This window comes from Podarcis vaucheri, assembly GCF_965113315.1.
Source record: "Podarcis vaucheri genome assembly, chromosome: 8".
Taxonomy (NCBI): domain Eukaryota; kingdom Metazoa; phylum Chordata; class Lepidosauria; order Squamata; family Lacertidae; genus Podarcis; species Podarcis vaucheri.
In genome coordinates, this window is record NC_138766.1 from 61976092 (window position 1) to 62003007 (window position 26916).

Genomic DNA, 26916 nt, shown 5'->3' on the forward strand with positions numbered 1-26916 from the left:
GTTCACTATTAAAATAATGGCCCAAGGCATAGTACAAACAAAACACGGCTACAACAGAACACAAAATCACATGGGTGGGAGACGATGATAGGACAAGACATGCTTTAAGTGATCAAGTAATTTATAGGCGGTGCAAGTTGCAGTCAAATGAAGAATTCAAGCCATGCTTCCTCAGGTTATAAGCCTCCTGCCTAACTCCACATTAAAGAATGAACCATGGGGATTAAGAAAGTGGTGAATCAAGGGTTCCCTACGCAGTCCCTGGACTTGGGAATGAGCTGTGAAGATCAATACAGCTTCCACTAGGTGCCGCAGCAACTGAGCCAAAAAAAAGTCACACCCTCTCTAGGGACAGCCATGGAGGAGGAGGAGGCTAGTTTTGGAGGTTTTTAAGCTAAGCAATGAAGGGGTCCAATAACCAGAGCTCTGTGGCCGAAAAGAAACAGGCAGGTATTTATATAAAGTGGACGGAGAACTTGTTTCCCTTTTGGGAGTGGGGGGCATCCCTTATTTCAAGGCACGTCCATTCCAAGGAGGAGGAGGAGGAGGAGAGCGTTGGGCTCTTTCTGGCTGCTCAGGCGTGCTCTTTTATTTAGTGTTTGTTTTGCCTTTCGAGAGCAGCACGCTGCTCCCCGGGCAGCCGTCCCTCTCACCTGCGCGCCTCGTCCGCCCCGCAAGGGCGACCGACCAGGCTCAGGACGACGACGACCGAGTCCCCGACCCGCCCGCCTCCGGGGCAGAGCGGGAAGGAGGACGGCAAGGCAGGGAGGCGGCTCCTCTCACGCCGCGGAGGCTCCAGCATCTCCCGAGCCCGGCGTCAGCCGGTGCGCTCGCCTCTGCTCCCCCCCAGCCCCTCCCGGTGTCCCGTCGGGGTCCGTCCGGGCACCCCCCGCGGCCTCAGTTACCTGGTTCCCAGGGACACTTTGGAGACGCCTCCAACATCGGCAAACACTAAAGAGAACTGACCCCGCCGCCGCGCCTCGGCCGCCGCCGGCCCCAACCAACCGCTCCGACACCTCCCCGCCGGCCGGCCGCGGCGCTAGGCCCGCCACCGCCGCGACCTGCTCGCCGGTGCCGGCCAGAGAGCCACGGCCTAGAGCTCCCTGGACCATCCCGCTCCCCGGCCGCCGCGGCGGAAGCCTCCCCGCGCGCGACCCCCGCCGCCGCTCCCCCCCTCTCCTGGCGCCGCAAATGGCCCCGTCCGCATCCCCTTCCCTTCGCGCCGCCCGAGCGGCGGAGGACTCGCCGCGCCCCCCAGCGGCAGCTCCGGGCACCGCAGGGCTCTTTCCGAGAAACGTCGCTTTGGTCCGCCGGGTTTGTGGCCCCCCGTGTGGGCAGGAACGGAGCGGGGCTGCTAGGCGCTGGCAGCCGAGGAGGCGCCTGGCTGCCACTCGTTGCACCTGCATCGGATCCGAAACAGGAGCTCCCCTGCAGACTGAGCGGACTGCGCTGCGTTGTTCTTTTTCTTCCTCCCCCCCCCCCAATTGTATGCAAGCCTTTGGAGGATCAGGCGCAACACTATAGGCAAAGTAGATTTTAAGAAAAGTAGGTAGTTGGAGGCTGGAGTTTTCAAGGGCTCAGCCCAAAACACGCTCCCCTCAAAAATAACATTCTGCTTCAGCAAAATACAGTTCTCCACTGTATTTTGTACAATTTATATTTTTATCCCACATACTCCCCCTCTTCATTTTATCGTCAGAACAACACTGCAAGATAGGTTAAGTGGAGAAGGGCAGTGATTGGCCAAAGGCCACCCGGTAAGCTTCATGACCTTTAGAATAGGGTGGCTCCCCACATCCCACCCCAAGGCTTGAACTATTTTGGCAGCGGAAGGGGAGAGAGAAAGAAAAATTACAGTAGACTCTGTTCCGGGGGTGGGCAGGCTGACCCCAGCATCTTGATAAGGATGCAGATCTTCCCCTTCCCGCTCATCAATCAGTCATATGATGATGATAGTACTAATTAAATTTTTTATTATTTATACCTGAGGGGGCATGGGGAGGATTTCTTTCTGTCTGTACTGCCTGCTCTCGATGGGGATGCACTTCCCTAAGAGCACATCTGTGGTTTGGGGGTGCTCCTGGTTTCAACACTGTCACTGGAGGCTCAAGTGACTCAGGGTGCCTTGGACTTAGTGGCTTGGAGTGCCTTTTTCCATCTCCAGCTGCTTCACCAGCCATGGCCCCATTTGGGCAATGATGACTGGGCCATGGTACACCAAGCTCTGATGACTTCCAGTTTGGATTATTGCAATGCACTCTACATGGGGCTGCCCTTGAAGATGACCTGGAAACTCCAACTGGTTCAAAATGAAGCAGCCAGATAGCTAGCTGGGGCTCCATTTAGACCTCGCATAACCCTCATTTTAAAGCAGTTGCATTGGTTGCTTGTTTGAATCTAGGCCCAACTCACTGAAGTGTTAAAAGCCCTCAACAACGCATGTCCCAAATACAAATTCCTGAAAGACCGCTTTCTTTCCTGTAGACCCCCATCCCCATGTGTTAGGATCAGCAGAGTGGGTGATAGTAAATTGTTCAAAAGTTATAATTGTTGTAACCCGCCCTGGAGCCTTATGATTAAAGGTGAGTAACAATACATGTTACTAAAGTTGCATGTAGAATTAAAAGACTTAGGAGGACTAGTTGGGGGCTGCTGCCATCTTTCAGAATCTGATACAGTATATGAGGCAGCCATCTCACACTCCCTAATAGTAGGGCTAGTCTAGAAGGAAAGGGCTCTGCTTGACAGAAAACTGTAATCACGAGGACCTAGCTAATGACAGGCCACTCTGAAGAGGCCAGGCCCTTGTATTGTCTCCCCCACCCAATCTCCAAAGTAGTTCTAGATACTGCTTCTCCATCATTCTCTCCTCCATCAAAACCCAAACTTTGCCAAAGTAAGTCTTCAACAAAGAAAACTTTTTGCCAGCCACTCATGCCTGAAGGTGGCAAACTGTCAAGCAATGGAATGGGTGGTCAATAGGTTTTGGGGGGATGTATTGATCCTAACAGTTGTATTTGAAATATCATGTGCTCACTACAGGTAAATAAAATGCTGTTATGCAAGGACCACATGCTCACCATTTTATAAATGTCTGCTCAGCAATGTGACTGAGAAGTGCAGTGCTCTGTCCAGTAATGGACCTGTACACAAGGCTCTAGTGATGACTTCTGATGAACGTGTGCCAAAATATAACTTTTGCAGAATTAATCAAGTCTATGTAATTTTAACAAACGAATCCATGCATTTATTAAGAGCACTTCTAAAATAAATATATTAGGGTGATACCTAATTAATTTGCAGAGCAGACTCATGGAAATCAATGGATTTAAAATTATTCATGACTACATTGATTTCAGTGGGCATGCCTTCCTCATTTTTCAATTCATTGTAGGTTTGTCCTATTTGATATCATTGTGTTTATAAAATAAAGAGCTTTAATTCTATATCTAACTTGCTTCAGTACTCTTGCCCAGCCATACTTTCAGATAGCAACAATTCTGTGACTTTTTTTCCTGAAGAAAACATCTCCCTTGTTTTTCTGTCACTGCTATAATTCCTGGTCTTCCAGACTTACTTGCTGAACCACACAGCTGAGAAGCATTTAGTAGACAGAGAGAAGCCTGATAACATGGGTCCAGTTGCAGGCATTAGGACCTGTCATTCTCAGTAAACATATTTCTTAGGCAGACTTGCAGCATACATTACCATTAAAAGCCTAAAAACAATGTAAGAATATGAAAGGTTATAATCCAGCTTGTTGCCTTTGCTGTGTATCTCCTTCAATAAAGAGAACAGGTCCTAGGAAAACAACAAACATGGACTCTAACAAGGAACATCTTTTTAGTACAGCAAATGATTGCATAGATATCTGCATACCTGCACAGATGTAGGCAATTTATGGACTTTTGTTGACATAAACTATATCCTGATTCCTGAACAAAATTAGAGTTTTTAGTATTGAAGTTGTCATCCTTGTAATTGGCACCTAGACAAAATTGGTGCTCTGTTTGAAAAAGTACTTTATTGAGGAATAGGAATGTTTCAAACACAGATAATTTTATACATAAAGAAACAGACTACATCCCAATAAATTAGTTCAATTGTTCTACTTGCAGAAAATATCACAACTGAGTTGATCTTCTAAAGAAAGGATTTTTCAGTGCAATTGGACAATTTACACTGCAAACCTAGCCCCATGTATCTGAGTGCAACCCCCATTGAAATCAGTAAGACTTGCTTCTGAGTAGACATGGTTAAGATTACACTGCAATTCTACACATAGTTACTTAGGGAGTAAGTTCTATTGAACTTGATGGGACACCATTCTGAGTATGCATGAATGGGATTGCACTTCGTGAAACATCATTGACAATAGTCTAATTATCTCTTCCTTTCTCCAGTTTTACGTTCAAAAACATTCCTAAAGGTTTTGAAGAACAATGTTTTCATGGCATGGATTTTGAACTGTTTTATTACTGACCAGAACAGACAAGCAATTTTACAGTTCTACTGCTCAACTGCTGCTTTTCTGCAAGTATACCCACAGGGCATTCAGTACATTAATGAAGCCAGCACTAGACAAGACCACCAATTAAAGTGAAATCATTTGCTTACCACCTCATGCTTTTTAACCCCCACAAAAGATGTGTGTCGTCCTGCAGTTTTAAGGAACACACACAATTCAAAAGGTATTTGTTACTTCAGACACGTTATTCTCAATAATTCAGTCTGCATGCATGCTGACCCTCAGATGCAAATTGAGATTCTGTTTCTCTTGAATTGTAAACTGTTCCAAGTTCTCTTTAACTTGAAGAGACACTTCTTTTAAAAATATATGAGTTGATTTACTTAAAAAGAAGTTGAAAGGAAGATTCAAGCGGATTAACTTCATTGAAAGGGCTTGCAGGCGTTTTAAAACTGCAAGAACCAAAGTTCAGATAAAAGATACACCACAGGTTGTATGAAAGGCATGATGTACAAGATGTTGTCGGTATAGTTAACAAGCAGAGTCTGTCAAGGATGCTATAAAAGAAAGTCTTCATTGGAAGGAATGATAATGTAGGGCAAAGACAGGGCTGGGTGCACAGATTTTGGCAAAATACATACAAGTTGACAGGCAAGTGGGGAAAGGGAATCTCAGGAGCATATTGTTTAAAAACATTAAGAAAGAAAACAACTCATTTAAATGTATCAGAATCAGGAAATTAGCCTGGGAGTTGTTTGGGGAGGGATATGTTGAGAGGTAATACAAAAAAACTGAACGAAGTATTTGCATCTTCACTGCAGAAGTGGAAAGGTGGATACTATATATGGACAGATTTCTTTTCCTGAGGAGTGAATGAATCTGAAGGACGGAGTCAAAGGTGCCAAGAGAAGCTGAAGGAGTTACCAACAAGTTAATGATTAGCAAATCTCCGAGTCTGCATATCATACAGGAAGAGATCCAGGAAATAACTGAATAGTTATTTTGATGTCTGTTCCAGGTGAATTTGGGTAACGTATTATTAAAGCTAAAATTAGTAAACATATATAAGTACAAGTCTTGCTGCAGAATAAGGATGGCTTCTGTAAAGGAAAGGCATGCCTTACCAATATGACAGATTTCTTATGAATCCCAAAAAGCATGTGAATAGGGTAGAATTCCTATGTGAAGTTAGCAGTGATCTAGTAGAATTTCTAAGTACGGTAAATTTAGCAGTGACAGGATAAGAAGGCAAGTCCTTGTATGGATTGGCATCTGCTGTGCTGGTACAGAGCAGGAAGCGGAGAGGAACAGACATTTTTCACAATGAAATGTTAGAAGTGACGTCCCAAGATGATTTGTATTGACACAAATGGTTTTAAAATAAGTCCTGTGGAGATAGGGATGAATAGTGAGATGGCCAAGCTTTCTGATCACATCAAATTATTCCATGTGATAAAATGAAAATGGGTTGTTAGGAGCTCTAAAAGGACTTCTCCAAACTGGGAGAAGGGGCATAACATAGCAAATGCAATTCAATATGAGTGCACATTGGGTCAAGAGCTCCTAACTTCACCTGTTTGCTTGGTGTGCAGCAACTGTTAAAAATGCAAATTCCATGCTAAGGAGTATCAGGAAAGGGATATGAAAAATTTAAAATTCAGTATTACGTCTTATATAAAATCTATGGTTCAACCACATTTAGAATAGTGTGAACTGTTTTGGTCAGCTGTTTTCAAAAAGAACAACACAAAGCTGGGGAAAGGGCAGCCAAATGATCAGAGGCTGGAGCACCTTTCCCAATTAGAAAGCTTAAGTGTCTGTTAATAATAATAATAATAATACCCCACCCATTTGATGGGTCCCAGCCACTCTTTAAAATTTAATATGTGTGCAGATAAAATGGGTAGAGAGAAGCTTTTTTCTCCCATTTCCATAATGCACAAGGTTATCCAATGGTATGGATTGGCAGAACATACACAGTACATATTAATTCACGGAATTTGCTGCCATAATATATGGAGATGACCAGCAGCTAAGATAACTTTGAAAGATGTTTCGACAAGTTAGTGGAGGATAGGACTGTCAGTTGCTACTAGTCATAATGGAATATGCTACCTCCAGGTTTGAAGACAGTTGAGTCACCAACTGAAAGATGCTGGGGGTGCAACGCTAGAAGTGAGTTATTGCCTTCATGTCCTGCTTGCTGGCTTCCCAGGAGCATCTGGTTGGCTAATGCAGGAGATGGGATGCTGGATTACATGAGCCTTTGGTCTGATCCTGCAGGTCAATTCTTATGAAACAGTTTTCATTGCTGAAGCAAGTAATTTCATCCATCACAAAAGCAAGAAGAACTTCATTGCTAATATGAAGTCTTACATTGGTGATTGCCTATTCCTGATTTAAATTAAGATTAATAGTATTTTTAGATAACAATCAAGTTCTTTGAACACAGCAGTAGCGTAAAAACACCCAGATACTTAATTTTTTGTTTGGTAATTTGTATTTAATCCATACTGTGATATTTATATAAATGAAAATATGTGCATGGATTGTTTTTAAGAATGGACATTAACATCCTTTTAAACAATTATTCTGTAACATAATCCACAGTGTGGGAACAATTACATTAGTCTTTTAGATGGACAAAGTAATCTAAAGTTTCAGATCTATGAAGGTGTTCCTTCACTGTGGATTAAGAGAACAGATTGACATGATTAATTATGTAAATCTGCTTTGCGGAAGAAAAATATACAGTTTTCCAACATTCCTTAGATGATTTATGCAAATATGAAGATGCTGATTAAATATTCAGTGGTTACTGCTCATGCATACTATCAGTATGTATACATCTCATAATGGATTGTTATAAATTAATTTACAAGTAAAAATATAAGAGAAAATTATAAAGAGATATACACCTTCCAATCCCTCAGTATTTTTTTTTTTTTGGCTTGAACAGAAATTGAAGAGCAATACTTCTCATTTTTTAAAGGAGGACTATGAACATCTACATACAAGTTTATATCCACAGCATCTATTCATTTTTGATTAAGAAGCCAATAAAGTTTCCCTCAAAATAGAAAACATAACAATTTCTTGTTTAAAACAGCCCTACCAAATTGATAGTTTGTAATTCAGTGCCAATACAGAACACTTATTTTCTTCCATTTGACTTGTACCCACCCTGAGTTTAATGATTATATTTGTTTTAAATATTAGAGAAGATACAGTAGTATGTACATATCTATAAAATTTGTAAGTTACAACACAGCAGTAAAAAAAACGCTAGAATATCTTCAGCCAATCCTAGTAGGTTCTTTTAAGCTAAGCTGACCTGGTTCTTACTTTAAAAATCAAGTAAGAGTTGTACTCAATTCAGACATTCATTTATTGACTACTAGGTTTGATTTTCTTTTTAGTGCAATAAGGCAACATTAAAAAGAGCTTTGAAATAGAAAGTTTGCATATGTGTAAAGGTAGTAAGTTTATAAAAGACACATCAGTGCTTCCTAAAAAGACAGCCTAGATGCAGTATCATAAAATTACACAGAGGTGAAGAACAATTCACTATTGTTTAACAATTGTTTTTCTATATAAAAGGTAAATCTAGTTGTAGGCAGATCTTTGAAGGAGAAAACCTGGAAAAATTGCTATGGCTGTATGGGACAAGGTAAGAAAAATATACTTTTGTCTAAACTTAAATAAAAAGATCCACACTTTTTTGTCAAAACAGTTCGTCTCTGTCCAAAATGTATTTCTTCCTTTATAGTACAGGATTAGAAGACAAGATAAATGTTTACAAGGTAAAGAAATAATTTACAAGAAAATATCTTCTGACAGCTTTTCAGTGAAAATATTGTTTTGTAACATTCAAATATGACATACAACACAACAAAAGAAACAGTGAACTCAAACAAAAAAATTCAAACATATAAATACATGAAATATTGTGTAGGCAACAGGGCTCATGCTGAAGGCTAGTATGAAATAACAGTGTGCAATCTACTTGGAAAACAGCTCTAGTGTACATATTAACAAGCCCAATCATGGACTGCAGCAAATTCAGTTTTGTCACTGCCGTCTGTTCCCATTTTCAGAACAAAGTTTGCCTTGATTAAATCACCCCTACTCTATTTTATTCATACCTTTGTTTCAGAAATATAATACACACACAAAAGGTATCCATTTTACCATAGGGCTATAACATAGTACGTACCTCTCTGCTGATATAACTTGGGGGGGGGGGGAGGAATTCATTGTGAAAACATTGAGAGTTCAGTAAATATGCAATGATCTTATTAGTTCTTTAGCTAAGCATGTTTCAACTCACGCTGCTAGTTTTATGATCACAGTGCACAGAATCCAAATCTAAACAATTAGGTGGCTTTCAAAGTAAAGATAGGTTACTTTATAATACCAATATACTTACAAACTTTTTATAGGCCCTATCATGCACCTAACTTTTCTTGTGGCAGGGGTATAAGTTTCCTGATACAATCTTTTGCCGGCAATGGGTACACCAAAAACCGTCAAGAAATTATTATTATTGCACAATACATGAAGACCTGGAATTCTCCCAAAAATTTTAAAGATTGAATTCTGACATTTTCTAACACCTGCATTAATACTGTATGACTAAGAAAAGCACGTCAGTAGCATGGACTGAACCAGCGATCAACATGCGCCCAGAATGCACACCAGTAAAAATGCAGTCAAGGGAAGTAGTCTTCATTGCCTATTTGTCACTTCCAGTCAGAGGTTAAAAGTTCAAAGACTGAATGATCAAAGTGCTCATTTTCTCAGTAGGACTATCTTCTGTTAGGAGTATCACAAAATGGTGGCATCAACAAGTGTCATCTTTAAAGCAAAGCAAAAACAAAATTATGTACTAAACATATATTGATGTCCAAAATCTACAAAATTATTTAAGGCCAAAATATCACCTACCATATGGTAACAAGGTCAACATATATTGATTTGCTTGTTCAATAAAGAACCCTGGAAAATTATGAAAACCTACACATTCTGGAAAAACAGACCACATAATCTGAACCAATGTATCGCTTTGTTCTGTTTAAATAAATTAAGGCCAATATGCAAAGAACTATGAACCAAAGCAGATTTTAGGCTTGCTTTTCCTCAAACAACAGTTCATCCCTCTATCATTGCCATGGGACCTAGATTTTCAAGGAAAAAAGGTTCAGAATGCCGCTAGGTTCTGCTCTTGATCTTTCCCATCCAAGTCCAGCCACAGCAGATATTATTATCCCTGATAAGATGCTCTGAATGCTTTTCTTTCATTACCCTCTTGGCTTGCACAGTGGAGAAGGAGATTTTGAAGAAGCACATGGGGAGAGGAAAGGGAATTGCATAAGTGGAAGTCCTCGTGCAGTTGGATACAGTCCAATGTAACTGGTACCCATATATATCATGACCAGCAACTCCTTACATGCACCTAAAATAAAAGCTGACTCTTTGTATGTGTCACAACTTGGCTGAGGCTGGAAGGGTTCTAGTGTTATGGACTTCTTAAGTTGGATCCAAACTGGCCATTCCATAGACAGAAGGCCTGTTGCATTTTGCAGAAGGGACAGAGATCCAGCAGAAGCTCCCTGCTGGTGGAAGGGGGGGAAGAACTAATTATTGCCAATTCCCCTTCCTGCTTCAGTGTAGCCATGGAATCTCTCATGGTATTCCAGAGAATACGGCAACCCCCAAATTTTCAGGAGGCACAGGAAAGCAGAAATTAGTAGAAATTGCCTCCTTGCTTCCTCTGGTAAAAGCAGAATTCCACCAGTTAGCTGCAAGTCCAGATCCAATTCAATCTCTGTGGATATCGGAGGCTTATTTTTACACAGGATACATGGGTGGCCTTCAATGAAATTTTACTCAGAGCAGACCCATTGGAATTAATGAACATGACTAAGTTAGGACTATTAATTTTAAAAGATCTACTCTGAGTAAAACTCAATTGAAGACCACCCAGGATACAAAGTGCTGCCTTATATCAAATATGATAGTACTGTGTCCACTCACTGCCAACAGCTTTCGACAATGTCAGGCATAGGTTTTTTCTAACTAAACCTGTTACTAATGCAGCAAAGGACTGAACCTGGGGCTTTCAACATAGCATGCAAGTGCTCTACCATTAAGCTATCACTCTTCCTCACATACAGTATTGTGTTCAGTAAAGCAAATCTAACCACTGTTATTCCCAGGAACTTCAAATGCTCTTAGATGCATTGCTTATTTCATCAAGGTCAATACATACCATGATACCACCATTTTGTTTTCTTTGGATTCTTGTTACATGTTCTTACATAAAATGAATTATCAGGTGGTCGTCTCTGCAATAAAGGCCCATCAAATCAGTATATTTCTGATATACAGTATAAGATTATACATACATGCAAAAAAGGCATTAATAGCAATGATAAGCGAACTTGACATTTAGGAGCTTTCTTCTTCTCCAACTCTTGCCAGCTTGAAAAGTCAAAATACCCTCTGATTATGCTGCAAACTTAATGGTTTTGAAGCAGAAAGGGTTATTTTACCTATGCAATAAAGATTCAGTGGAATAAAAGTGAACTTGAGATGCATGATAATCATGTAGGCTCTTGTCTTCGTTTGTGCATAATAATTTTTAAAAACTTTTAAGGTGCTATAATTTATATTTGCTGAAATAACATAGGTTAGCATTCTAGCATTTGTCTGAATAGACACCAAATTATTATTCAATAAAATGTTTGCATACCTTACAGTGCAATAATCTATGCACATCTACTCAGAAGTAAGTCTCTCTGAGTTAAATGGGGCTTTTAATCCCAAGTAAGTGTACTGGAGAGCAGACCAAGTGCATTCTGCTATATTCCGACACTCCTTTTTGTTACATGAACTAATTCAGTAACTGAAATTGGTATATACACTATTCAGTCTTAATGTTTGTTATTTACTGCATTAGAAAAGCAATTGCCTTTCTTCTACACAAAACCTTATTATTGCAGTAACAGTTACTCAACAGAAATATTTCCCCCCCAGTAAATATTGACTCATTTGACCTTCAGTTCCGGCATATCACTTAACTTAGAACTACTAAACTATTCCATCACGCTTAGAAAGGGAAAATTAATAAGTATCAATAAAACCTCAGTTTTAGAATGGGAGGTTTTCGTAGTATCACAAGGCTATTTCTAAAGACTTACTTTTTCTTTGCAGCTGGAAAGCATGCTAATAATGCTAAGACAAACTGATTGCACTGAAAGAGCTGGAGACCAGTCTTCTGTTAGAATAGATAAACAGATATGACCATTGCTATAAACATGAGGATGAATGGGAATATTTTCACCAGTAAACATGACCTAAAAACAAAATAAAGAATTAATATATTAGCATTTTATTGACAGTATCTCTCTCTCTCTCTCTCTCTATATATATATATATATATATATATCAGCTATGATTTACTTAATTTGAGAGGGAAATTACACAGTTTATATAACTTCCATGTTTTATGATATCAATCATTGGACCAGAACATATGCCTTATGAAAAGACATAATTTCAACCAAACTAAATAATCCATACTCATTATTCCTTTTCCAATTTTGGAAAAAACATCAATTACATCCTACTTTCCCTATCTTGTAATATGTAGGTTTTAGAGTCTAGCACTTGGTCATCCACTATGTAATAAATGGGATTTCACTTCTTCTTTTCTATATACAATAATTCCTAAGGTATGATTTCAGATCTTCTTTTATTCCATGCACACAACACAGATTTTGCTATTTCTTTCTTTTGCCCAAGATAAGGATATTGTTTAATTATCAAACTGGTTGACCACTTGTTACACAATAAGGTGTCCAATCAATTTACATCATATTTAAATACATGAGCAAAAGTAAAAATACATTATAACATCAACACATTCACATAAAAGCACATGCTATTCATGAAAAATACACAAAGCTTCTCCTCACCCTCAATAACAAAAGCAGAAAACTGTGGCAGCACACTAATAGTGAATAACGTGATCATGGTCTAAGAAAAAAAGGTACGGTAGTATTTTACCAGGCACCAAAAAGATGTCAACGAACATGCCAGGCAGACCTCATTCAAAAGCAGTCTACAAAAGGAAAGTCCTTAACCAGGCCCATGCAGAGGGTTGGGCAGCTGGGTATACATGCCGTGGTCCTCAGAGGGCTAAGCTAGCTTAGGGGCCCCACCAAGGACTGACTGCTTTTTTGTTTGAGTTTATAACTTTATTCTAATATAAATACAGGTAAGTCACAGAATTTGTGCAGCACTTTTTGGTTTCAGTGAAAAACAGCTAGCCATGTTACATATAAACTTTAATCCAGTTTGCTCCTGTTTAGCAAGCCATTTTTAAGTCACAAGCACGAAGGCAAATTTCTGAGTGCTAAGGATGAGGCATAAAGATAAGGCATGGTTCACAGTCAATTGCTGGAACAAGGAATGCCACTCAGAATGTCAATATTATTTGCCATGGTGGATAATTAGGTGCTCAATTTATGGCTAAACTATTCTTATTGCTCGGGAGACAAAGAACAAACAAGTGAAATCTTCAATGATACATTGGGCAACAAATATTAGTCATAATGTAGAAATGGATGTACAGGAACGTTTATGGAATGTGGATATAAAATTTACAGCATGTTATAGTTCAAGAGAAAACTATATGAAAATGCTATATAGATAGTACCTAACACCTAGTAAATTGGCAAAAATGTATAAATCAAAGTCGAATATGTGTTGAAAATGTAAAGAGAAAGTTGGTACCTTTTTCATATGTGGATGGTACCTTGTAATAAGGTTAAAGCTTACTGGGAGATGTTATGTAATTAACTGGAAAAGATAACATTTATTTTTTAAAAACCCAAAAGCTTTTTTTGGAAATTATGGGATCAGAACTATCTAAACCGTATATAAATTTATTTATGTATGCAGCCACAGCTGTAAGAATGTTATGTGCCCAAAAATGGAAGGAAGAAGAGGTCTTGACATGAGAATAATGGATACAGAAGTTAATGGACTACGGAGAAATGGCGAACCTACAAGGAGAATAAGAAATCAAGATAACATTTTTATTTTTTTTAGAAAGGAATGGAAATGGTTTATTGAGTATTTACAAACAAACTGTAAATAGATTAACACATTGGCAGGATTAATGTAAAAACCTGCAGTTTCAAAATATATATGGGAATAGATATATAAAATAATATGTTGAGATAATTTGGAGTATGCAGGAAGATGAAAAGAAATGTAAAGAACCACAGAAAGAGGGGGTAGTGAGTTGGAGTTTGAAATGTTAAAATTATGATTGAATAATTGTTGTTATATACTGTATATAAATGAAAATTATAAATAAAAACAAAACAGCACTTACTGCCAGAAAAAACCCTATTATTATTGCTCTCTGAAGAGATAACACAATGTGTGATATCCAATTGTAGCATCCCACTTATGCACAGAGGCCTTTCCCTTCCCCACTTCAGCCTCCTATGTAGTGCCAAAATCTGCTTCACAGGATTGGGGAACCCTTCAGAGCAGGGGAGGAGAGAAAAAGGGAAATTCCACAATATCTGCTGGAGTGGCAATGACTTTCGCCCAATGAGTTGTAATCAATGTATAATCAACTCTTGCTACACAAGTGGTTTAAAATTGAAACTAAATATATGATAGTGTAAGTTACCTGAGGAGAGTCAAATGGATACCGACTACTGAATTTAAATAGCAGCTGAAATTTCTCCCCTTCATATAATGTTCCAGGAGCACCTTCCATGTCTACAATCCATCTTTGGAAATAAAATAAATTACACAACACAGAGAAAAAAATTAGTAACTCAATATATTTAGTGGAGGTTTTGAGTTCTAGTTTGCAAGCAGCTGTTTCCTACACTGAAAAGGGTCTTCTTTTAATCTCATAGTGGCAAAAAGCAACTTTCAATGTTGAGGAAGGTCTAATGCTTACAGAAAAAAATCTTTAAAAGTCCCATTGCATGAGCTAATCCTTGGCCATGTTTAAAGGAAGTCTCTGAATTGTACATTCAGTCTACCACCTCCTGCCAGCAGAACTGTGCCTGATATCAAATTTGGACTATAACCCATTCAAATATCTAATAACAAATAATATTAGCTATTTCAAAGCGGGAGGGGTAGACAGGTAAACTGCAATTCTAGCAAGAGCTGCTTTTGTTTAAATTGTGAATATAAATTTTAAATTACAGTCTTGATGACTTGACAAACATTATGAATACATTAATCAAGAGCAATTAAGATTTAACTTTATTGAAAGGTAGAGGCAATAACAAGAAATATTTTGTGATGCCAACCCCAACTTGTTATTTCATGGGGAAAAAGGCTGAAGGGTTCTCAATATTCACAAAACAACCAGAACCACATACCATTCTTTTCTATAAAAAGTGATGCCCTTGTAAATCATGTCTCCAAGTGAGCAATGTTTGTACCTAAATAATTTGAAGCTGACAGCACTACTCAGTCACCCGTGCATTGCTGAAAGCAGTTCCTAATTCAGTTGTGTAAACTATGTGTACAGTTCTGAATACTGGAAACCTTGATGCTATACTGACAACTGTGTCCACAGCTCCCTTCAAAAAAGTCAACAAACATGAACACAAATATTTATAGAATACAGAACAATTGTCCATAGGTTTTTTGCCCTTTCACTTTCTAATTATTTCAGTACCTCACATGAAAAGGTAGAAGAATGAAAACCTTGAAAATCAGTCTGCATTCCAACTGTGGAGTTTTGTGACTCCGTTTAGAATGAGCAGCCCCAAAACTAGATAAAAAGCAGAACATTCTTAATTTATTCATTTAAAAATGCCATCTTGGGCGTTTTTTATGGAAAGGCAGGGTATAAATATAACAAATAAAGAAAACTTCTGTAACTTTACTGCCACCCAACTATTTTGAGAGTAACAGAACAGCTCCAGCTGCTGATTGTGTGAATCCTATACTTACTATAGACTATATCCAATGCTACAGATCAGCAAGCACGTGAGACTTCTGCAAGCACCAAGAACTTCTTTTTCTCCTGTTTGCTCCCTTTTGTCAAAATCTGCTTCAGAGGGGTTAGGGGACCCTTCAGAGCAGACTTGGGGGCATATGGCCTGAGGAGAGGAAATGCAAATCCCATTGCACCAGCGTAACCCTGTGCAGTAGCACTGGATACAACCCCATATTTACACTATACCATACTTGCAAATATATTTAATATAAATGCATAGGCCAATAACTATGTATAAGTATACTATAACAAGCTTGCAAATATAATTAATGCATAGGTCAGATATTGTACATTTCACAATTTTTTAAACAGTATATTGTTAGGAAAACACATCATCCAGCCCATTTTCAGTTTCAGCTAGAAAAGAAATTATGAAAATGTAAACACACTGACTGTGTAATTGAATTTTGGACACTCTTTTCATTCAAAGTCATTCCTGGTGGTGGGTCATTCTGTAAAGCCAACAATTCTTTCTGTAGCCTCTTCTAAAAAAAGAAAGGAGGAAGAGCTTTTTAAATATTTCATAAATAATATATTCCTTACAGTTGTAACTGTTTAGTACAGATTACTGCAGACCAACAAACAGTATTGCCAAACAGGCTTACATGATACATGTCAAAAATTTAGAAAAATATTCATATCATAAAAGACTGACATGTGTCAATGCTATGCAATGTGTCTAAATTTTTAATTCTGTATGACATTTCTGGAAACATCTCCTGAGAAGTGTAACAACTTATTTTCCTTTGGTACTATTAATTCCATATAGTGGTGTATAGCAGTAATATTCAGAGTGATGAGCAGCTTCTTTTTTAAAAAATGTAGCGAAGTAGTCAAGATCCAGAGAAATGGAACACAACCTCTGCATCGCCAGCGGAACTTGGGACTTGTACAGTGGTAACTCGGGTTAAATACGCTTCAGGTTACATACACCTCAGGTTACAGACTCCGCTAAGTAGTACCACGGGTTAAGAACTTTGCTTCAGGATGAGAACAGAAATTGGGCTCCGGCGGCGCAGCGGCAGCAGGAGGCTCCATTAGCTAAAGTGGTGCTTCAGGTTAAGAACAGTTTCAGGTTAAGAACGGACCTCCGGAACGAATTAAGTACTTAACCCGAGGTACCACTGTATTTCACAAATAGTCACCCATACTGTATGGAGAACCCACATAAGAAATGGAGGGACTTTCTGCTTTATGGCACAGGGAGGTGGTGTCCACTGAGAGTTTTGAAAGCCCTGAGTGTGCCTAAACTATTAAACTATTGTGGCCTACATCTGGAGAGTCTCCTTTTTGAACTTTAGTCTCTTTAGAATTCCTTTGTTACAATGAGGGCTAGAGATTTTATTTTAAAATTTATCTCAAGATTTTACTGAGTTTAGAGATTATGCAAAGCAGACTTTCCTTAATATTGGCATTCTGGCTTTGCTTAAAGGTGCAGGAAGCCTAAAACAGGAAGAAAAGGGAAATACTATTAATAGATGCTGCCCTGGATCCTTCTCATACTAGGAAGTGGGGTGGGGGGTGGGGAATTGAAATCCAAACCACCAACACAGCATGGTTAGATGGCAATGATGAGTTCTGCATAGTGATGTTAAAAAAAAGAAGGTTGCCAACATATTTTATTGTGTTGTTGCAATTTTAATTATTGTTTAATTGAAATTTTGTACTTTTTCTGTTTTAATTAACTGTTGTACTCTACCCTGGGGCTCCAGCATAAAGAGTGCATAATAATGTACATAATACCTTGTAAATTATACTGCAATCCTAAACCATGTGCTAACTCTAACCATGTCAACTCAAAAGTTTGTCCTATTTAATTCAATGGGGCTTACAGGTAAGTGGAATTAGGGCTGTGCAGCTTAAACCATGGTTCGGATTGTGGTGTTAGTCACTAACTTACAACTGAAGAACACACAGTCCTTCTGTTCATTTCAGGTGCAGGCTTTTAATATGGAAAGGAACTGTACATTTTATGTCAATGAAACAAACATTGGCAGGTTGCTACATTGTAAAAGAAATCCCCAAACATAAGCGGAAGAGGAAGTTTTCACAAATTTACATTGATAATTGGTATTTCTGTTTCTAGAGAACAGTAGCAGCACTAGCAGCAGTCACAAGTTATACACAAGCTGCAGAGACAAGTTTTGTCCTTTACTTATAGGTATTTTTTAAAAAATGCTCAGGCTTCAGTTGTTCCCCAATGCATTCTCTTATTTTATACTGTATCACAGACCTACTCAGGAGGTACAGAAGTAACAAATGACTAATTTGTTTACTTAAAACAAGGGGAAAGAATTCAACCCCACCCTTTTTACACTCAAATTACTAGGCTATTAGCAAAAAGAGAATATTTAAAGGAAATTAGAAGCAAAATGAATGGATTAGTACAAGTTTCTGTAAAAGTCGAATACAGTATAAAATGATTAGACAGTAACAAATTAGACACAATTATGGCAGCCTTGAAATACAGGGTCAGCAACTATGAAAACAGGAAAGCTAGAAGGTAAAAATTAAGGTTATCCTGGTACATATCATCCCTTAATTTCACATGGTGAACTATCTGTGCCTTATCTCTGCCCTACCTCACATCTACTACATTCAACACACTTTATTCAACACACTTTATTAATAAATTTGCTTTACTTTCAAATGCAAAGCAAGGCATGATTTGTTCTCATGTAAGGACACAGCATCCATAGGGAGACAGATCCCTATAGAGCTCAGACTTCTATTTTTACTACACAGCACACGCACACAGGTATTACTATGGAGAATGCAAGGTCTGCAAATGCCTACCATATCCCACCACCACCACAGTCACTTGAGAGCACAGTCAAAGTTGAATGGAGATATGTGATATGCACACAGACTTCCTATTCCCTGGACTGCTGAGGTGGGTGTGGGGAGAAAACAAATTCCAGCAAACCTTACAGAGATCTCTTCTCAAAGGCACTGTGTCCTTCTAGACTCAAGGAAATAGATTTTGCCACTGGAATACAATCACAGTTTTATCAAATATTTAACACTAAGCATTTGGCATATATTTAGATCATGTGCTCTAACATGCAACATGAGGGTGACCTATGCAGAAGTTTTTAAAGCTCTCTTTGAAGTGGCAGCATAGTTTAGAACTGTTTTAAATGTGCTTTATGGTTTTTAATAATATAATAATAATAATAATAATAATAATTTTTATTTATACCCTGCCCTCCCCAGCCAAGGCCGGGCTCAGAGCATCTTACAAGCAATAATAAAAACAAGTTGAATGATTACAACTTAAAAACAAAATTAAAATACATTAAAATATTGAAACATGAAAATATTAAAATGTAGCCTCCTCGCAGGAGGAGAAAGAAAAGAAAAAGAAAGAGAGGGAGGGAGGGAATCAAATTGGTTCCAAGCCAAAGGCCAGGAGGAACAACTCTGTCTTACAGGCCCTGCGGAAAGAAATCAGATCCTGCAGGGCCCTGGTCTCATGAGGCAGAGCGTTCCACCAGGCCGGAGCCAGAGTTGAAAAGGCCCTGGCTCTGGTTGAAGCCAATCTAACTTCCTTAGGGCCCGGGACCACTAGGGTGTTGCTATTTATGGACCTTGAGGCTCTCCGTGGGGCATACCGGGAGAGGCGGTCCCGTAGGTACGAGGGTCCTAGGCCGTGAAGGGCTTTAAAGGTAAAAGAAGCACCTTAAATCTGACCCTGTACTCTACCAGGCACCAGTGCAGTTTGAAAAGCACTGGGTGAATATGCTCCCATGGTAGAGACCCCGTGAGGAGCCTTGCTGCAGCATTCTGCACCCTCTGGAGTTTCTGGGTCAGCTTCAAGGGCAGCCCCACGTAGAGCGAATTACAGTAGTCAAGCCTGGAGATGCCCGTCGCATGGATCACTGTGGCGAGTCCCTATCGATTTCATAACAAATGCCCATGTACCTCTTTGAAAGACAATGAAAAGTTACCCTTTCCTGCAGGAAAAACCTTCCATTTAGTTTCAACTCTCCTTTTTCTGGTCAAGTCGCTCAGAGTGAATGATAGCAGGCCAATTTAAAGTGGCCTCAGATGAAAAATTATTGGGCTACAGTTCCCATCTTCCATGCCTACTAGCCACGCTAGCAGGGGCTGATGTGAGTTGTACTCCAACAACAAATGGGGTGTGCTATGTTGGCTACCCTGACACATTTCAGTCTGGCTAGTTCTGAGAACAAGACTACCTCAGATGCCTAAGTATACAATCTAAGCAAGCAGTTGGTAGTGGGGAGGAATATATATTTACCTTTACCTTTATCCTTGATGGGATGGTTACTTTTATGTCTTTTTCATTGATATTTCTGGAAGTTTTGCCTGCTGAGGTAGTACAATTACACACACACACACACACACACACACACTGTTTTGTCTTATTATCTTGCTTTCATTTTTGTATATTTTATTCTGGAGTTCCACAGTGAGGACATTACTATCAGCACCAGTTGTGCTTACATTTGTAGCAGTCCTGTGAGGAAGGTTTTGAAAACCAGTCCTACTGCAGGGCACCAGTGGTGGTGACCCAGAAGGGGGCAGCACCAAAGGAGGTTGCCTTTGGGACTGGAAGGCATGCCCATTAAATATGTATTTGGATAGGCAGGGAGGCGGGGGATACTGGAGCTGATGGTGTTACCTTTTGCAGAGTCCTAGGCAGATGCAGATAAGACAGTGGGAATTGGAAAGGTCAGGTGAAGGGAAGACAAGGCATTGCATGCTCTCTCACTTTCAAATCATTCCTTTAACCCTACATTTCCTGGTACACATGACTGCAACTCATCAAACTTGCAAGTGCTTCTCCTGAAAGCTAGGCTGATGAATGGTAACACTGCTGCCATCAGGATTTAATCCTGGATGAAGATGCTGATTATTACAGAGATAGGTTGGATGATGGTGGTGGTGAGGTTATCTTCTCCCAATTTGCTTACTGAGTTCCTAGGTACAGGATCAGCATGAATAGGGATCAACATTGTCATGGCTCATCAATGTTTCACTCACTCAGCCCAACAATCCACTGAATATACTAAATATAAATGTGCGCACGTAGTGTTGACTTCTCAAAGCAGAATAGTTTCTGCCTGTTTGCAGCCCACTTTACCATCTTCTAGTCTCCATTTCTCAACTGAGACATATATTCATGCCAATGCCACCTTGAGAAAAACAGCTCAGGACTTCTTGTCCCCCACAACAACCCTAAGCCTCAAATGATATTCAGCCTGGCATATGCTTGATTCACTGGTTTCATTGCTACAGACAGATAATTACCTAGTCAGATTTGGGCTGCTTTTGGTACCTGCAGGGATTGAGTACCCATTACATAGGCTGCCACTGAAAGCTCATGAAGCCAAATGCATTCCTGAAGTCCTTTTGGATTTTCCTACTGACATGCCTGGTGGTTCTGTCATGGTCCTGACTAATCCTTGGAATAGAAAAATTACCCATTTATTCCCAAAGACTTATTTGTAGAGTTCATCTATCTCTTTGGTTTCCAAGGAGTTGAGAATGTAACAAGAATACAAACATAACAGCCTAATCTGTATTCAGGGGCATCTAATAGAGCAATTCTGGGTGGTGAAACCCCTTACAATTTGTCAAGGAAGGAAAAAGATAGAAACTTTGGTGGTCCACTCTGACTATTATGCAGATAAAATTACTTGCATCCATTCCAAGTTGGATTTCATTTTTCAAACAAAATGGGAGATGTCAGATGCTGTGGATGCCTTTCAAACTGTTGGCCAAGATGACATGGACACTCTCCTTAGAGAAGCAAGACTCCCACATTTATGAAGCAGGCCTCTGAATCAAATGTGGCTCCCACATTTATGAAGCAGGCCTCTGGATCAAGGTGTGATTTCATGCTTACATTGCTCATTGCATCACCTACATCAAACAGGCAGTGGATGCAATCAAGCTTGAAACAGTGAATACATGCTGGTGAAACTTGTGGAAGGAATGCACACACAATTTCAAAGGATTTCCAACCATTGCCATTGGGGTGGAGAACATTGTGCAGATGGTCAGGCAAATGGGTGGTTGTGGTTTTGTGGACCTCATCCAGGAAGAAGTGGAAGAACTAATTGAGGGTCAACAGGTATTGCCTATTGAAGAGCTAGAGGAACTGGTCAGATCAAGTTCAGAATGTGATGATGAGGATGGCAAGCATGAGCCAGAAATTTTCTCAACTCTTCTAAGTGATAAAGCACACAAATGATCTGACTGCAGAATTTGACCCTTCCATGGAACACAGCCTCAAGATCATCCATGGGATTACAGATGCTCTCAAGGAAATGTTTGACAAGTTCAAGACACAACAGCAGCAGCTGCCAATCATAATGTTCCTCACAAAGAAACCGCCAGCAGCAGCACTAGATGTGGCCATGCCTCTGGATCTGAACCACAACCAAGCACTTCTGGCTACCAGTCAACCCCCTGGTCCTAATATCATCTGAAGCATCATCCAGTGACAGAGAGGAGGAGGAAGACTAAGAGCTGCATTCATCCCTCATCGGTAACTGCAACGATGGTATTCTAGGGGTTGTTCCAGCTTTACACAATTTTACTTATACACAAGATGGCCAGGAATGTAACTTCCACATAAGATGCAGTTCTCCATTATGTTGAAACTCAGAGAACTGTTTAAAATATAGTTTTGAACAAGTCAGAATTTGAAAGCATGGTGTGTTCCTGTCTATTCCAAAATAAAAAAAAATCCTTCCAGTAGCACCTTAAAGACCAACTAAGTTAGTTCTTGGTATGAGCTTTCGTGTGCATGCACACTTCTTCAGATACACCAGAATTCAGATACACTTCTTCAGATACACCAGTCAGAATTTGAAAGCATGGTGTGTTCCTGTCTATTCCAAAATAATGTCTATTTCGTGCATGCACATGAAAGCTCATACCAAGAACTAACTTAGTTGGTCTTTAAGGTGCTACTGGAAGGAATTTTTTTATTTTGACTATGGGAGACCAACATGGCTACCTATCTGTAACTGTCTATTCCACTTATCTTTCTTAACACCACAGTTCACTGAATCTAGATGTTACAGGAAACTAGTTTGTTTAAAATGAAGTGAAATTTTCTAATATCCTTCTTGTGCGCATGGAAGGGGAGGGCAAGGGAGAGAGGAATGCCTAATGACAAAACAACTCACTCCCATTCTAGGAAAGGTTATGGTTTCTCATTATATCTGAACCAATCCAAAAAGCAATGTGGTTTCACATGTCCAATTACAATGAGTCAGTTCTTGACATATGTTCCAATCCTAAACTGTTTAATCCTAAAATGTGTTCAGAGCAGAGCATAATCTCATAGTGCTACATCATATTATTAGGTGGGTATTTCATGATGCTACATGCATTTATTTTCCTTCAGCTGCATTTCATTTCAGTGTATTATACATACACTGTGTGTGTACATACCACACACATACACAAAAAAAACCACATCAGATTTTTAAAAATAGCACAGTTAAAATTAAGCGAGAATTAGTTGCCCTAGGCCATCTAGCAAACTTCATGGCTGAATGGGGGTATGTATCAATGTACCATCATGCACCCACTGCACTAAGATTAGCTTACTTCCTGCTTAGACACCACCTTCAATTGCTAGAAGTGGTAAAATAGATTATGAAACACACACAAGTTAAACTGCTGGTTTTAAAATATTCAAACATTATTGTTTTTATTTGCTTAGTAGGAGACCTGCATGCAACACAAAAGAATAAACAAAAGTTTAGCTGTCTAGGCCAGAGCTTTCCAAACTGTGTGTCGTGACACGTTAGTGTGTCACCTGCAGTGTGTAGGTGTGCTCCACAATGTTCCCCACAGTCCTTGGGATTGGAAAGGCGTTAGTTTCATCACCAATTTGCTTGTAAAACTGAACTGCTGTGTTGCGAAATGATGCATGTCTAAAAGTGTGTCACCAACATGAAAAGTTTGGAAAGTTCTGCTCTAGGCAATTAAACTGGTGCAGTGCCATAGAAAATGCAGAATTCTTTTATAAATGTGGCCTCTTTGGGCAATTTCTTGCTACTAAATATCTAGTGCCCCATACTAGATACAGTAGAGAAGACCAAAGTGTCAAGCCCTCTCCTGAGATACAGTATACCCTGGGAAACAGGGAAGTGACACCAATAATTGAATGAATTACACATTTAAATTAAATATGTCATCAGATGAATTATTCCCTAAGACTGAACGGAATACAAGAGTGTTCAAGAGTGTTATACAGACATGAAAGCTGGAAATGATGTTAAATACCTTTACTTGATTCTCTGATCAAATTGCCTAGGGAAATAAGGTATCCCTAGCATATTATCCAAAAGTTTAATCAATACCCCTGACAGCACAGTATCCACAATAAGAAACAAGAGCTGAATTTCACAATCCCAGAAAGTTACCAAGAAATTAGAACAAATACAACACAATTTCTATTGTGACTAAAAGTAGTGCACTTTAACGATCACAGAACTGAGAAACTTGCAAGTTCTCATTCTGCAGTGTAAAAGCTAAGGGAAATGTAAAAGAAGCCGAGTGGTAGAGATGGAGTGGGGAGAACCCACAAAAACATTAATGTTGTGTGAATCCAAAAAAGCCTTCATTTAAAAGAACTATTCTCCAACTGCTCCAACGCAGTTTTACAAGTCAAGTTCTTGGAAAAAAAATTGGCAATTTAATTTCCAATCTTGTATTATTTAAACTGAATATAAATAAGGTTTAGATTTTTGTCTGTCCATCTGTTTGGAACATTAGATGTCTGTTCTGCATGTTTTGTTTAATCTTGCTTCACATAATTTAAAAATATCCTTTGTTCTTTGATATTAAAATATGTAGTTACTGTACTTCTTATATTTTAACATCAATTCTAAATTGAAATCACATACATATTGTCCTATGTTTTATATTTTATGTAGACTGCTCAGAGGTTTTGATGATTAAGCAGTATATAAATCCTTGTTTCTTTGTTTTAAAAAAAGGCGCAACACTGGATGCACTGCTTTCATCCAAAAGCAACAGAAAGCCCAGTGGAACATTAAAAGACATTAGTATTGTAATATGTGTTTTTGACAGGCAGCCCTATTTCATAGGATGATGTACTTGTCTAAGCTGGTCAAGCTTGTAAGTCCACCTCTATGGGTTGTAGAGCCATTGAAGACAATAGGACATGACTGATGTCAACGGGTCTATTCCGAGTACAGTGGTACCTCGGTTTACAAACTTCCTGAAGTCCGTTCTTAAACCAAAGCATTCTTAAACCAAGGTGTGCTTTCCCATAGCAGTGGGGGACTCGATTTACAAATGGAACACACTCAACAGGAAGTGAAACGTGTTCTTATTCCAAGGCAAAGTTCACAAACCAAAACACCTACTTCCGGGTTTGCCGCGTTCTTAATCCAAGTTGCCCATAAACTAAGCTGCTCTTAAACCAAGGTACCACTGTATAACTTTATCTACAAAGGGCTGTAGCCTAATACCACCACAAGAGGTAATAATGATATAAATAAATGGTGCTGATTTGTTGATTTCGTAGCCTAGCATCTTTCCTAAACTGCTTCTCGTGCACCATCACATCAGTAATCCCACAGAGCAGCTCTGTGGTGGGGCGAACTGCGAACTGCGGGACCTTTTGGTGAAGGGCAGATCTGAACAGGAGATTTCACACCAAACAAGCTTGCTCTCCTTTTTGAAGTCTGAAGGACAAGGCACAATAGGTGAGAAGGGGTGGGGGGGGCGGAGCGGGAGAGAAAGAGAGAAACGTCAAAGCATCAGGCAGAGGACGGCGCTACCGTCGCTGCTCCTTCCTAAAGCAAAACATACAGTGACTAACGTATGCAATAAAAAAAAAGGAGAAGGACGTCAGAATGACTTTCCACACTTCCTGACTTTGAGCGACCCTTCTCCTTCAATCATCCCCTCATGGATCGCCACCCCACCCCACCCCACCCCAAACCGCCCCGTATCAGCCCTGCGCTGAAAATTACCCTGAAGAAAAGGGAGAAGTTTAAAGGGGAAACCCCTGAGGTGCGACTAGACCTGTCACAGCAAAAGCCAGCAAGGCCCATTCAGCTCTCCGGCGCCGGCGCCTCCTCCTGACTCCCAATCAGCTGCAGCAGCAGCAGCAGCCCGGGCCAAGCCACCCCAGCCCTAAACCACACCTAAGGGAAGAAGAGCCGGGGGGGGGTCACGCACCTGCTGGTTCCTGGTACCGGCCCAACCTGGAGCGCGCGCGCACCTACCACCCCCCCCGACCCCAAATAAATGCCCGGCTCCTTTTGCCCCAGCTGAGGGAAGGGCTTCCCTTCGGCCTCTCCCAAAGCCCTCGCTCGGCTCCCAGGCTCCCCTCGCTCCGGCGCCAAGTTCCTCATACGGAGTCCCTCCCGCCGCTCGCCCAGGAAACGCCACAACAGCCGCCGCTTCCTCCTCCTCCTCCCCGGAGCCGCATCCACAGAGAGCAGCGCAGCAGCAGCAGCAGCAGCAGCAGGGGCACGAGAGGAGAGCCGCCCCCGCGCCAACCGCCGCTCTGCCCTCCCTCCTCCCCCCCCCCGCCCGCCGGCCCCGCCGCCTTCTTTCCGCACCCCCCCGTCCCCCCTCTCTTTCTCCCCCTCTACACCTGGGGACGAAAGGACACGCCGCCCCAGCCTGGCCGCCGCAAGCTGCTCACCTGCATAGACGCCATGATGGATCCGCCTCCCTCCCTCCCTCTCTCTGAGCCGCCGGCCCGGGCCGGGAGGGAGAGAGAGAGACAGAGACAGAGGCGGAGAGACGCAGCGCGGCGGCGGCGGCGGCAATAGCGCCGGCACCCTTTCCTCGCCTCCTCCCCCTCACACCCCGTCCGGGTCACGTGGGCGCGCCGGCCAGCCCGAGGAGAGAGCGCATGCGCCGGGAAGAACCGCTGCCGCGGTCGCTTCCAAGTAGGCGAGAGGGACAGTTCCGAGCGGACATCGAGAAATCCCATCCTTCGAAAAGCGGGGCGCCAATGTCGGCTGCCTGAAACGGTTCTCGCCTAGATCGCCCTTTTCTCTCGTTTTTTGTGATTGTTTAATCTCTGCTTCCTATTAAATCGAAAATAAAGGCGGCTTACAAAAATTAGAAACCCAGTTTTTTTATCTATAAGATGCCCCGAGTCCGTCAGGGGAAAAGGCGGGGTATAAATAAACATATAATTACAGTATAATTATAATAATCTTAGGTGCTGAGTGCCATCCTGGTACTTTCCTGCAACCAGAGGAAAACGTTTAAGGTGAGGGTTTCTAGGAGCAACCCAGCAAAGTAAGGCAGACCTCCTACAATCTTGTCCCTGTCCTTTAGGACAGAGGTGGAGCAGCTGGGGCCCCCAGTTGTAACTTCCATGGTATGTAGTTGTGCAAATGCTGATGATGAAGAA

General features: G+C 40.6%; 2 protein-coding genes and 1 long non-coding RNA gene across 8 annotated transcripts in view; 1 reads left to right on the forward strand and 2 right to left on the reverse strand.

The window, feature by feature from the left end:
* Positions 1-1060, reverse strand: part of STAU2 (staufen double-stranded RNA binding protein 2) — a 142028-nt gene extending 140968 nt beyond the window's left edge. For 3 of the 4 annotated variants that reach the window (XR_014222179.1, XM_082233818.1, XM_082233820.1), the window contains exon 1: positions 906-1060. The gene's annotated coding sequence lies outside the window, so the exon portion shown is untranslated. Of the gene's footprint in view, positions 1-653; positions 794-905 lie in introns of those variants that run through there. The other variant, XM_082233819.1, reaches the window with a different exon arrangement.
* A 1503-nt stretch (positions 1061-2563) lies between these two features.
* On the forward strand, positions 2564-13873 carry LOC309538474. The gene is made up of 4 exons (XR_014222194.1): positions 2564-2586; positions 2715-5486; positions 8069-8138; positions 13436-13873. It is a non-coding gene; the product is annotated as an uncharacterized lncRNA (long non-coding RNA).
* UBE2W (ubiquitin conjugating enzyme E2 W) lies at positions 6373-26352 on the reverse strand. Of its 3 annotated transcripts, none has more exons than XM_082234030.1 (6): positions 26194-26352; positions 15912-16003; positions 14181-14283; positions 11671-11826; positions 10740-10815; positions 6373-9325 (listed from the first exon to the last, which is right to left on the reverse strand). In XM_082234030.1, exons 1-6 carry the CDS (start codon positions 26206-26208, stop codon positions 9312-9314), a joined length of 456 nt encoding a protein of 151 aa, XP_082090156.1. In that variant the 5' UTR covers positions 26209-26352; the 3' UTR covers positions 6373-9311. The 3 variants fall into 3 exon arrangements, with proteins under 3 accessions (XP_082090156.1, XP_082090158.1, XP_082090157.1); XM_082234032.1 differs by lacking the exon at positions 26194-26352 and adding an exon at positions 20796-20949; XM_082234031.1 differs by lacking the exon at positions 26194-26352 and adding an exon at positions 18315-18334.
* Between the last annotated feature and the right edge of the window lie 564 nt (positions 26353-26916).

Coding starts and splice junctions, on each gene's coding strand:
- UBE2W (XM_082234030.1), bottom strand. Junction 14,284..15,911: donor GTCCAAAATTCAATTACACA/GTCAGTGTGTTT, acceptor TTATTTCCAAAG/ATGGATTGTAGACATGGAAG. Junction 11,827..14,180: donor ATCCATTTGACTCTCCTCAG/GTAACTTACACT, acceptor TTTTGTTTTTAG/GTCATGTTTACTGGTGAAAA.